This window comes from Protomyctophum parallelum (assembly GCF_964188405.1).
Source record: "Protomyctophum parallelum genome assembly, chromosome: 13".
NCBI classification, from domain to species: domain Eukaryota; kingdom Metazoa; phylum Chordata; class Actinopteri; order Myctophiformes; family Myctophidae; genus Protomyctophum; species Protomyctophum parallelum.
Genome location: NC_139708.1, coordinates 15,014,681 through 15,028,791, shown reverse-complemented (window position 1 = coordinate 15,028,791; position 14,111 = coordinate 15,014,681). Strand labels below are relative to the sequence as shown.

Sequence of the window (14,111 nt, the reverse complement as noted above, 5' to 3'; positions counted from 1 at the left end):
CCTACAAGCACAACATGTCATACCATGACACATTGAGAGATTGCAGATTGGGTATTTTCGCTATGAATACAGGTGTGACGGTGCCTTGAGATTTTGTCTTGCTAATTGGTGTGCTTTACAATATACCACTCTTTAACAATTTAGTATACTGTACAAATATGGTATACTGCACTCATAATACAAGGGTGAAGGGTCCATTAGTTTGGAATACAAAATACCAAGGAAGAGTTCAATATTAAAAGCGAGTCACTGATTAAATCTAACTGAAAGAATTAATTTAAAAAAATAAATGCGGGCAGATTCAGACATGTAGGTCTACAACAAATATGTATTCATATACAGGTACATCAAACCAATCATCTTCAAAGCATTCACTTCCATAATACTATATAAATATGGAAAGTCCAGGCAAGTGAAATAATACGCCATCAGTGTAATATGATTTCAGGAAAACATCAAACAAAATGGTAATGCAAACTGAGCTAGCAGCTAAGATGTCTGTCCATCATGGAAGAACAGGTGTAAGAGAACCCTGCAGCACCACTGTGTTCGATTATCCACTTCAGATTAGAATGTTGTTCTACAATCTAAGTATACTAAAGAATACAGTACATTAACACTCTAATTAAGTCATACACATTGATGAGGGGATTTGTTTACTTCAGCACACACTGGACAAAATAATCCAATCAGCACTATGCATACTGTAGTGTTGGAAGTATACAGTATATGAAGAGTGCAATCTAAATTGAAAGAGTAGATAGTAACCTAAGGCAACCCGGTGGCTTACCTTTAGTAAGTGCTAAAATATTGCATATGCAAGACCTTTTTACTGATGCACAGAACAGCTTGGCCTATATGCATGTGGCAGGCAAGGCAACTTGTGTCCATTACTGGTTTGGCTTGACATCATAGGTGCAAGGTGAGGCCCCACACGTTCTTCTTGATAAAGGCATAGAGGGAGATTAATGTTCACCATCTCCTCCACCGTGTTAGCGTGTGCCGCTCTGACTCAGCCTTTTCCTGTGTGTGTGTGTGTGTGTGTGTGTGTCTGTGTGTGCACGCATGCATGTGTGTGCATGTGGATAGGGTGCACGTGTGCCTGCGACCCTTCGTACGTGCGTCATGCGTGCGTGTGCTCTGAATGAGTGAGACAGTGTACCCCATTTCTGACTACGCTGGCAGACTCTATAGAGAATACATTTTACAGAGTGTCTTCATGAGTCTCACTCTCTCTCTTGCTCATTCTCACATGTACAAATATACACACACACACACAGTCACACACACACACACACACACACACACACACACACACACACACACTGTATTGTTTCCATGCTTTAACGAACTGGACAGGACTTTGCCCTCATCAGCTATCTTATATTTATTGGATAACTTCTGAACACAAGTTCAGTTATTGGTGTTTTGACATAGTCACGTTTCCTGGTGCGTTTTCAAATGCACCCGACAGCGCTTTCTTTTCCATTTCATTATTTCTTCACCATTTGACTGCAGTGAACACACCTGCAGTAGCAGTTGCAGGGAGAGTGAGGACCAAAACAACATGCTGTTGGGCTCCGTTGGTTGTGCATGTGCCACATATGGCTAGACCCCAAGCCCTGCCATCAAATGTGGCTGATGGCCTGTGCTGCAGGTCATCGTTTTTTCTTGCATACAAAGATGCAAAATAAATTGAAAGAATAATGAAAAAAAGAAACAACTACACATTTGTAGTAATGGAGCACACAGAGTGATGATGGTATTCGCTTTACGTCTTATCTCGGGGGTTAGCAGTCATCTCACTGTGTCCGGTCTAGAGTTCACTGTAGGCTGTAATTGTAAGCGGTGTGGTTTTGGGTGAGACAATAATCCATGGCAATAGGGAGGCGCTGTCAGCTCCTTGTGCCCGACCGATGCGCTCAAATGCCATGTGGACAGAGATTTCAGAACTAAGATGAGAAGGTTACGATGACACCAAATCCACTGAGAGTCACACCGATTTGTTGAAATGAATCAATGTAAGGTCCCTTGTTCAGGGCAGATTTTTTCTACTGCTGCAATGCAAATTCACAGAGAACATACACCAGCTACTCCGCTCCCCTTTTCATCTCTCATCTCTGGGTTTCGTCGTTTCTCTTCGCCCCCTCCCCCCCCTCCTCGCCTCGCACTTCTACCTTGAAGCTTTTCCCCAGCTTGTTGTTCCTCACCACAGTTCCCACTGTTTATAACGTCTCCTTTCCTCGCTTCCTTCTCGTGCTCCCTCTCCTCCTCGCCTCTTTTCTCAAAGTGATGAAGGAGGACAGGGGGAAAAAAATTGAATCGACCTTCAGTCTCTAGATCCAATTAGTCATTCAATTCTTTTATCCACTGTTTTACCTGCCCTTTCGTTGCATATATGTTCTTGCTATCGGCAGCACATACCATCCTTTTTTGACCTAAATCTCTGTGCCAAAATCAATTCTGTCTTTCTATTCTTCTGTCACAGGATTGCACTGCAGTCCTCACAACTGAAAGTAGGCTCTAATTAGGACGGGAGGTTCCGGTAATTGGTTATTAACTACTGCTCCAATACTGAAGCTTTGTTCACTTGATGGATCTTAACAGGTCAATGGGTGGTGATATAGCGAGCGAGGTGGGTTTTGTGTGTGTGTGTGTGTGTGTGTGTGTGTGTGTGTGTGTGTGTGTGTGTGTGTGTGTGTGTGTGTGTGTGTGTTTTAAGAAACATTGCTAGTTAATTAGAATACTGAACCTGGCATTATTAGCACATTTCAGAATGGTGGTCTCGTATCACTCCTGCCACGTAGATCATGAGCACATGTAGTCAAGGTTCAGGATGCTAGAGGCTGGGTAAACAACATTATTTTGTGAGGAATGAGTGCTGCTGGAAGACGTTGACTTATAGGTGAATATAATGAATCAATGTATTAGCGTGTCATTGTGTAGTGATGCTTGATGTAACACTGAGAAATGTTATTTCTTTATAACATGCCGGTTGGAGTGACTGTACAGCACTGTATATGGCAGGCTGGCTGACAAATAATGCTTTTCTCTCTGTTACACACCACATACACATTACATGCACACATGCATGCACGCACGCACGCAGGCAGGCAGGCGCACGCACACACACACACACACACACACACGCACACACACACACACACACACACACACACACACACACACACACACACACACACACACACACACACACACACACACACACACACACACACACAGGCACATGCAAACACACAAGTCTACTGCATTGAAGCTTAAACCTTTCGGCATCGTGCATATATATTGCCTGTAAATAACCCCTTAAAAGGGAAATGCTTCTGGATTTCAGCTTTGAATTTATTATCCCTATACCCTATGACAGTTCCGTCTGTATTAGTAAACATCCATTACTGTCTCTGAAACAGGAGGGAACGTGTTGGCGCCTACCCATATTCTGTAATATTACAAAGTTAAGATAGAAAGTGTGCGTGTGGCGGGGGTGACTGCATTCATGTGTTTTTTGCGATATAATTATTCTTTAAAGGTGATAACATTACTGATACAAAGCTTGCTGAAATTATGATCATGGGAGTAACACATTTGTGAGAATAAAATCTCAAAGGATCTATAACATAAAATTCAACTTTTTCAATTTAAAAGTTTAAATGTTTTCTATCCCCACAAATAACCACTTTTGAACAATCAGGCTTTCATATCATATAGGTGCTTTAATGGAAATTGCTCTCAGGAACAGCTCAACTGATTTTGTCCTCATCGTGATGTCATCAATGTCACCCTACTTTATATAATTCCTCCTCTTCTTCAGTCTTCAGTTCCAAATTTGCATTTCCACTTTGTTTACAATGTCCACCATTGTTGATTTTCCAAGCTGGCATGGAATGGAAACAAGCCTGGTTTTATCTAGCGTCAGTATTATAATGACTCAAATATTAAATATTCTGCATATCAGCACCCCCACCACCTCAGGACATTGTGGTACTGCAGCTAAAATTGCTTTCAAAGTGCAGAAAGAAATGACAAGGACTGGTTATATCAGAGTGGTGATTGAGGCTCAAACCATTAGGAATAACTTTGAGGGACATAAAAAAAATTTTAAAAGCAGTTTTAAAATGCATGTGATTTTCGCTTTAAACTGAGTGAAGCTCCATCTAACGGGCTAGTTTAAGAGTAAGGGGAATTGTGTTATCTTGTTATGCACTGGCAGTGAAATCCACAAATATATAATTTGCCATTCCAAAGCAGATTCAATTTGTTCTGCGTGTTGCATTAAAGGGATCTGCTATTTGCACAAACAAAGCATGACATCACCAACAACATCCATCAAATGTGTGCCTCTGCTCTTGGAGATGTCCTTGACTTTGGATTTGAGCCATAAAACAACTGGTGGCTCATACAAGTTGGCTCCAACATGACAACTGAGGGGAGTGGTCAAATTGGTTGAGACATAGCTGGACAAAAGGTAACCACATTAACAATGGTATCCCTATTTATAATATAAATATACATCCCCCCCCCCACCCACAGTCCCACACCCCCAACTACAATTTGCAAAATTGAACTACAAGCTCACACATTACAGCTTGTAGAAATTGGCAACATTTGCTATTAGTTGTATAATGCAGACAGTATATATATACACACACACACACACACACACACACACACACACACACACACACACACACACACACACACACACACACACACACACACACACACACACACACACACACACACACACACACACACACACAGTATACAGGGCTTGACATTAAGGCGTGTCCGGTTGTCCAGGACAAGTAATACATCTTTACGGACAAGTGACTTAAAATTGTACTTGTCCGAGTAATTTTGGAGACTAGTTTCATATCCATTTGAAAGTTCTGGCAGAAAACGTGTATTTAGTACCAGTAAGACGCCCGAGGGCGAGAAGTGGCCTTGCCCTTAAGGGTGAGGTCGCGTGCACACATCCGCCTGGGTGACAGCAAACTTCTGGGCGGGCACTGGCGCTTTGGAATGAGGGGTCAGATCAACATATCAGCCTGGGTGACAGCAGACTGCTGGCCGAGCACTTGCACTTTGGCACGAGGGGTAAAATCTTAATTTTCGGGCCTGTTAATTAAGAACTACTGCTGTCGCCTCACAGCTAGAAAGTCCTGGGTTCGATTCCCGCTGGGGACCTCTGCGTCATCAGTGCCCATACCCGAGGCGGGGTTGGCGAAGGGGCCTTTCTGTGTGGAGTTTGCATTTTCTCCCCGTGTCCCCTATAGGGTAGGTACCCACACATGCAGTAATCCTGGTCTCTAAATGGAGGGGAAAGGAACTGGTTGGAATAACGTGTTCCTTCCACGTGCTACGTCCGGGCGGGGAAACTCTCCCCTGTCAGGTGAAAAGAAGCAGCTTGGACTCCTCATGCATAGAAGCAAGCATGAGGCCAGTCCACTGCCCCCCCATGGTGGCAGAGGAAGTGTAGCACCCAGGATTACATTAGATGATTGACACTGGGTGAAAATATGGGTTGCAAAATCATGGGATAAAGAAATAAAAAATAACTCTAGTTTTCACTGGCTGGGGCTGCACTAATAACTTTGGGGCAGGCCCGTCTAGAGTTTAAATGGACAGGTAGCAGTCAAAAGGGAGACGTCAAAGAGGAAGGATGGATGGGGAAGGATCAACATAATGGAATGTCAGAACAGGTCAGCCCTCCAGATCTAACGATTTGAGGTAAGATATTGATGACATCATCAATGATGTCACGTGATGCCACGTGCTCCATCCCTGATGATGTCACGTGCTCTCACCCCGACCAACCAACCAACCAACCAACCAACCAACACCAACCACGAGCTGCACACGGACGTCATTCTCTCCAGTGAGGAGCCCAGTATGAGTGCAGGACTGAACATATCAAAACGTCCTTTGGGAGGTGTGATCAATTACCCCACACCAATCACAATACACCTGTCAATTGTGTGCCCCATGCTTTTGTGCTTCCAAAACATTGACTGTTGCAAAGGAAGTTTTCATATTTTAAGTCCAGCAGTCATTTCAGGTCCGTCGTCGCTGACAGAGAATGTTGTCCATGTGAATCTTGTGGAATTTTAGTGGAATATTTTAGTTAAGACACGTTTTCCAGAACATTCAAATGGATATAAAACTAAAGGACAATACCTCACTTAAGTCTTAGGAATTAATTGGGTGAGTACACATGCAGTGCTACAAGTTTAAATGCAGACGAGGTCAGTCTGCTATAGCCTGGTTAATAAACCAGACTAATATCGCACGGACCGGCAAATTTCTTTTTGCCAACGGCTGATTCGGTCTGGTTTATTAACCAGGCTAAGTCTGCTAACCATACGTGGATAGGACCGATCTATGGCTATGAATTTGGAACACATGAAATGTAAGATCACAGACATTCTAGGGTGATTAACTTGTAAAACAAGACTATTCATCTAAATTTCATCGAAAGCAACTTACAAGTGAATGGGAAATGTACTGCCTCAAAAAGTGAATATCAAACCCTGATATATATATTCAAAGGGCCACTCAAAGGCGCACTCATGTGTGCGCACATACGCACACATGATACACACATACTGTACATACATATATTGCAGTTGAAAGCATGCTCTTTTACAGCTGCTGGAGTGCCAGAGTGTTTGCCTTTGCAAACTGACAAGTACAGCTTTTGTGAGACAATGGTATTTGTCGAAGGCTGTGTCTGACATCACTCGTCAATATATATATATATATATATATATACTCTGTCTCTGTATATATGTTACGTACAAGTACGTATTACAAACCAATGCAAGTGAGAAACTTAGAACAGGGGGGACCTTCCGGCGCAGGATGCCGGGGCCAGGCTCCCCCAAGGGAGTCAAATCATCAATCAAGTCATCTTTATGAGTTGATTTCGATGAATTAATTAATAATAAAACTTGTTTTTTACTGTCAAACCAAATATCAGTTTGTTTCGCAAATTTAACCACTTATGTGTCACGGTCCGTGACATGTTATGTTTTCTTGTGTACCTTTTATTTTGTAGTATTGTTTTGTGCCATCCTGTCTGCCCCTGTAGTTCGGTACCTGCCTTGTCTAACCTGTATTGTGATTAGTCTTTGTTTTCCACCTGTGTCCTCTTAGTCCCCCAGCCAATCCCTGTCTTGATTTTTGTTCACCTGTGTCTAGTTATCCCATGTCTATAAGTATGCCCTAGTGTTTTCAGTTCTTTGTTGGTTCGTAAATTGTTGTCAGTGTATTCTAGCTCCTCGTGGTTCCTTGTATATTTCCTAGTCCCAGTGTTTTTCCTTGCTCCTAGTTATCCCTAGTTTCCTCGTGTTTCCTGTGTTTTGTTCCTGTACCTGGTTTTTGGTTAATAAACCACCGTGCACTCGACCTGCCTTGTGTCTGCCTCATCCTCTGCATTTGTCCTGCGCTTGGGTCCTACACACCTCTGACTCTGATCGTGACAATGCCCTAGATCTGAAATGCATCACATGGCAAAGCACTATGAGCAGTTCATAGATCTGCTATGAAAATCGGTGGGGGCGGGGGGATTTCACCTGCAAATATCCTGCTCAAAATATGGTTGTGTGAAAATGGTTAAACGTTTAGGTGTGAAGAAGATGCAGCCAGCATCAAGAGTGGCCCAGTAGTGCTCACTGCACTGCTCACCAATAAATAGAATTGTTTGTAATGTTTATTCTATTCCCCTTGTTCACCGTCCTACCACACCTCTACAGGGACAGGATGCTATAGTATGATGAGCTTCAATATGTGATGAGCTTTAAAATATCCAGTATGTATGTCCCTTAATTAATACTGGAGAGCATAGTAGGCTATTAGAAAGGGAGAAAATATTATGCACACAGAACAATAATCTGCAGAGTTTGTTACCCACTCTCACAGTCACTGCTCTCACATCTTTTCAATCAGAAAGGCGTTTTAGTGAAATTGAAGCAAGTGCACCGTGCACGTGTGTGTGTGTGTGTGTGTGTGTGCGTGTGTGTGTGTGAGAGAGAGAGAGAGAGGGGGGCACTTCTTTCTGCCTGTGATCGTAGTGATAGCTGCAGCCCGATCTCTCTCGCTCTCTCTCTCAGTCTCTGAACCGTACCAAGAGAAGATTGATTTGGTTGTCAAGGCGACTACTTAATGTGTAGCCGCGGCGGGTGCCTTTGAAGTGCAGCTAATATGCCTTATATGCCCGCGCGGCGCGCGCTCCGCACTGCAACACACACACACACACACACACACACACACACACACACACACTAACGTGGCTAGCAGGACTCGAGTCGGGTTTAGCTGTATGCTAAGTTGCACGTTTAGCATTTACGCTAAGGCTAAGGTCCTGGTCCTCCCATCCCCTCAGTCCCTCTTCACTAGCTAATTAGCCTGTTTAGCACTACTAACACAGTAACACTACACTATAATACACATTTTAAAGAAGTCAGTTCGCGGTGACCATAACTGAAGTAGTGAAGTCTACTGCAAGTCAATGTGCTGAATCACATGAGGTTTAAAATAAATAATACAAAAACACTGCCAGCCGTTGGCTAGGGTTATGCTAGATAATGCTAACAGTGAATGAAACGGGGGGCAGCCTATCATCAACTATGTCAATATCACAGAGCTGTCAGGCGATAAGGTCGGCGGTACGACGGTGTCGACAAGAACAGATCTGCAAGCTATATCAACGCGTCGCTTGTAAATCTGGTATTTGTCGACAAGCGACAGCTTGTGCTTCGTGTAGTGTAATAGTGTTGTACACTACAGCTGTGTGATGTTGCGTGGTGGTAAAGTGTGTGTGTGTGTGTGTGTTTTTGATTGATTGATTGAAATATTTATTAACAGTTTGTAGAATTTACAGTACATTTTAAGCACAAACTCAATACAAAGACTGTCAACTGTGAGTGGACGACCCAATTAAGCATTACACTTGTTTACAACAGGGTCCACATTGTTCAATTCATCAAAAATGTGTGTGTGTGTGTGTGTGTGTGTGTGTGTGTGTGTGTGTGTGTGCGCGCGCGCGCGCGTGCGTGTTCGTGTTGTTGTTCGTGGTGACACCGAGGTGTTCCTCGGTCACACTCACACGTGTCACTATAAGTGCCATCGTCATGTTAACTGAGGTAACGGAGGGCTGATCACATCCATTGATCCACACACAGCAGCAACAACCCGTTCATCATCAAGTCGTGCAAACTGCTGCTTTTCTGTCTGCATTATGTTGTGTTGTGTGTGTGATTTATCTAACTGTAGTCTGTGGACAATGTCCACTATTGTTTGTATTTGATTTTATGAATTGACTAAATTATTCGTAGAAATAAATAAATAATACATATAATAAACATTTCGAAAACTACGTCATGTTAACACGCGTCTTGTTAAATTGCCATTTGTTTTCCTTTATGTTGACAAAGAAATCGAATGCACCAAAAAATAATTAAAGGGAAAAAAGCAATAGCCTACATGGCTGTAGGCTGTTGTAATATGTTTCCCTCATAATAAAGCCAGGCTGCTGCTGATCTATACTGTATAGTGCAGTAGGTCCTCTGTGCATCGCATCGCCAAAAATGTATTTGATTTGTGGAGGTAATTAGGAAGCAGCTCTACCAACAGCACAACCTTCTGCTCTGCTGCAAGCAACGATCACACAGCACAGACTGAGGCAGACAAAAGGTGGAGAGAGAGAGAGGGAGAGAGAGAGAGAGAGAGAGCGACCATAGAGGAATTTCTCCCAGTGTGCAATATTTTTTTCTTGATCATATATATACAGCTCAATAGGGGCACCCACTAAAACCCATCCCCCCTCTTCTTCTTTTCGCCCCTCTAGTCTCTCCCTCTCTCCTTCTTGTGTCTCGGTCTATTTCTTCTCTTCAGTAGCCTATCCATGCGATCGCATTCCTCCTCGCATGTTCCAGAGAGAGAGACACCCCCTTCCCTCTTCCCTGCTAATGACAATATGGATGGCTTATAGGCTATACCTGGCTGAGCTTGCAATTTGCAAACAATGTTAACCCTAGCCCCTGTGTTGGACTTGGACTACACGCGAATGCAGAGAGTTAGATAGCCGGGGAGCGTGGATTGCATTGCCATTGCATTGCCTTACTATCGGCATGGGCATTGTTAGAGCAAAGCATATTGTATACAGTAGCGAGTCTATGCATCCAGTTATGCAGACCACAGCTGCACATGCATGGTTACCAGAGCTCACTGTGTCGCTAGCCGAAAAGAACAGATCTACAAGACAACGGGAGCTTGTAGATCTGTTGCGTTTCGGCACGCGACACCTCCGTACGACTGGGTATAAATATGGACTGCCTTAATTGCTTACCTTGCTTTCGCCGATCTCTCGTAACTCCATCCCGTTCCAGCGCCCAAATCACCGAATCCTGTACCGGGATAATTTCTATCCATTAAAAAAGAAACAGACTATAAGAGAGAGGGGGATGAAGATGGAGAGATAGCTGGGGGAGGGGAGGGAGGAGGATAAGTCTTGGGTTCTCTCCGCACGCTATCACTCCCTCTCTGTCTCTCTCTTTTTTCCTTCTCCCTCTCTCCTCTCCTCTATCTGGGTTCTGTTTATTTCTCCCGTTTCACGAGCATGAAGTCCTCAAGACTGGGACCAGCGCGGAGGAGGGGGAGAGGAATGGAGGGGAGGGCGGGAGGAGGAGGGGGAGATGGAGGATACAGAGAGAGGAGGGGTGGATAGGGAGGGGGTCACACCAACCACCACCACCACAAAAATCCGGTTTCTTCCTCTCCACCCCTCTCCCCTCCCTCTCCACCTCCCTCCTCCCTCAGCCCCCTATATATTTCAATGTCTATTGTCTTCCTAGGCAGAGGCTCTGGTTCAGCTGATGGAGAAGTAAAGCCGTCTGCGGGATCAAATATATTAGATGCTAACACACATTCCAGCGAGCATTCAACGCCATAGCACAGCCCCTGCATTTGACACAATTTAACGGAGAATGTACAAAATGTAAGCAAATAGACCAATTTGATTACATTTGATACATGCTTGCAGTTATTATTATTGACAGAAGAAAGGCTAAAATCTAAAAAGCTGGGTTAATATATAAATGTATCCATATTCTATTTACTGACAACTATTTTAATTTTAATTAAAAAATATATAGTACTATAATATAATGACTAATAGTGTAATTGGTGTATTTATTGCTATATATCCCGTTGTGGGGGCATAATGAGCGGATCAGAGACAAGGGAATGCGGTCAGCGGTCGATGTGCAGCAGCAGTCCTGATGTGAGCCTCTCACCGCGGAGGCCCTACTAGAGCTATTTTCGGTCATTTTGTTCACAAGACGCCATTTTTAAGAGCGAATGACTAGGCTGGCTGGCTGGCTCGCGCGTTCGTTCGCACACTCCCTCTCCCTCGCCCTCCCCTCGGACACACACACACACACACACACACACACACACACACACACACACACAGTCTGTCTGCTACTCCCACTCTTGATGTCAAACACACGCACACACAATTTGTCATGGCAATGCATAGTGCGGATCAGTCTTCTAGTCTGGCGTAGCCTACAGGAGGCATTATATACATACAAATACAGTGGAAATGTAACCATTGACCAATTCAAAAGAGAAACAAACATGCTTATGACTTATGTTAGTAGCCCTTGTCATGATTAATAGCTCACTTATGAAAAACATCTGTATGCATGCATTCAATATTACCCTCCCCTGCGCGCACACTTTTTATTTAAGTATATGAGTTTTGGACTATGAAGGAATCATTTGTTAATTCAGTGAACCAAGTCTTTAATTTGAGAATTCAACATGAAATGTTAACATAAACATGAATCCCATTGAAAGGAAGCATACATTACATACATGTGTATGTTTATATTGTTATCAGTTGATGGTTACATATGAATTTCCAAAGTGTCAAAGCATTTCTTCCATACAGCTCCACAGTTGGGCTATATCATCCCTGAATAAAAATATCACATCAGAAGTCTCCGGTCGAGGATGGTACCACTGTACCAGATAAAATCATCTAATTAGGATTTTGTCACAAAATCTTACTTATAAATATTCTAAAATCACTTCATATTCTAAAAACAAAACTTCAGTAAAATTGTCAATACCAATGCAACATAAAAAAACAAAAAACAAAACACTCCAGCACTTATCATTCCTCTTCAGCAGGATCAGCAGGATCAGGAGGCTCCGATGGTGCCCCCCTGTGGCAGAAGAAAGAGAAAGTTTAGTGAGCTTTGAGCCTCAGAGTGTTAGGATATTCCCACAGGAATTGTAATCAGTCTCTCCAGTACACCATGTATCCACATACATGACACACAGTACGTACCCAGAGTAAGGGGGTGGAGGTGCGTCATGCACTCCACTGCGGTTCACAGCCTCATTGTATGAGGGTAAACCTGGGGCTGCGATCTGATGGAGGGGTATGGATTCTGGGGCTGGACGCCCGTCCATAGCCAGTCTCACTGGAGCACTGCACCATGACACACCACGACAGGATAATAATAATCAGTAGAAGAAAATAATAATAGTGCAATATACACTCAATCAAATAAATGTATGAAATACAGTGCAAATTCTGCACACTGCATAAAATGTAAGGAATGTTGATCTGGTCAGCTGAGCAGAGTAAGCAGACTAAATCATATTTGACAGGCTCAGGTACAGAAGTGCTGAGCATCATCACAAAACATTCACTACCAGTACTCCTAATTAATGTACGCTCACCTAGCTGATCTTCCTCCCTCACTTTTCTTGGCTTTGTAGCAGTATAATCCAAGAACCGCAGCAATGACAGCGGACACCAGAATAGCTATGATTCCTGCCACCAGGCCCGACACATCCACTCTTGGCGTCGACTCTACGGAAGAAGCAGCATTCGCTTGTATTCATTCAGCCATGCACTGTTCAGTCATTCCATCCAGAAAAAGTTTGGGAGCCCCTGATCTAGTCATTCAATATATAATCAGTTCCCTCACGAATCGACTAGCCTCCCTAATATGCTAACTGCTAACACCTGTCAGTCAGCTAAACAGTTTCAAATTGTTTAATTAGTGCCAACATATGTGGTGTGGCTGTACTCAAATCTTCATTACCAAAATTAGATGGAGCCCCCAACATAATTTCACTATATGTATCTCCAGTTGATATCACATTTTTCTGACATGCTGCAATATGAAAATACCTCCCCTTAATGGTGAATGATGTTGGAATGTATTTGCATGTAAATATTTAATTTTTAATCCAGACACATTCCAGCTGTAGATCTCAGTCAATAGTGTATACCTGAATTTCATATTTTAACTGCTTTAACTAAAGAGATGTTATCATATTACAGCATAATTTGGGTCATAAATTATTGTACAGCAAGCAATATTCAATTGTTATAAATGTACAATTGTTGTACATTTTGTGACTATGACATTCCCCAAAAAATGTATACAAAGTGGTTAACGACGACTGTGATATGTTTCCATGTTTGTAGGATGTTTATTGTAGCCATGATTGATAAGTCTCTTACCATGACTGTTTACATATGACTGCCACCATATATCCTGGAAAATGGAAGCAAGAGAGGAGTTAATGGCCTATCTCTGTTTCAAATTGGAACCTTATAAGAATCACTTCTGCATGAACTTCATACAACCTCTCCAACACACACCTACTCTAAAAATGGGCATATTTCCTCAGTGAAAATATGCTACTGGCATCTGGCTTCAATTGAGCCTTCTAGCCCAAGAGTCACTTTTTATGTAGGCCTACACTGTCAAACCCTGAGCCTTGATTTAACTCAAAAAGTGTACAAATGTACTGGGTCCATTTGGTTACATTTGTACACTCTGAGTAACAAATAGATAAATTAACACTGAGGATTTTACTGTGTAGTGTAAGAAAATAATTTGACTTTGAAACCAGTTTTGGCTAGGTACCACCATCAGAGATGGCTGACCAGTCAGATTTAGAAATCCGATTGCTCAATTGAAACAAGATCAAGTAAAGCCTAAATCACTGAAAGTGAACCCTAAATCAAAGTCAGAACGTCTTACCCCTGAAAATACAGAGCT

The 14,111-nt window shown here is 42.8% G+C and overlaps 2 protein-coding genes across 2 annotated transcripts in view; both read right to left on the bottom strand.

Moving 5' to 3' along the window:
• Positions 1–10,723, bottom strand: part of prr12b (proline rich 12b) — a 35,223-nt gene extending 24,500 nt beyond the window's left edge. Inside the window, exon 1 of the mRNA XM_083780171.1 lies at positions 10,367–10,723. Coding sequence (XP_083636297.1) covers positions 10,367–10,449 — 83 coding nt within the window. The 5' untranslated portion in view covers positions 10,450–10,723. The remainder of the gene's footprint in view (positions 1–10,366) is intronic.
• Positions 10,724–11,815: 1,092 nt separating this feature from the next.
• prrg2 (proline rich Gla (G-carboxyglutamic acid) 2) overlaps positions 11,816–14,111 on the bottom strand; it is a 4,462-nt gene continuing 2,166 nt past the window's right edge. The window contains exons 4-7 of the mRNA XM_083778898.1: positions 13,568–13,601; positions 12,775–12,907; positions 12,377–12,520; positions 11,816–12,251 (exon numbers count right to left, since the gene is read on the bottom strand). Of these exons, the coding sequence (XP_083635024.1) occupies positions 12,200–12,251; positions 12,377–12,520; positions 12,775–12,907; positions 13,568–13,601 (363 nt within the window). The 3' untranslated portion in view covers positions 11,816–12,199. The remainder of the gene's footprint in view (positions 12,252–12,376; positions 12,521–12,774; positions 12,908–13,567; positions 13,602–14,111) is intronic.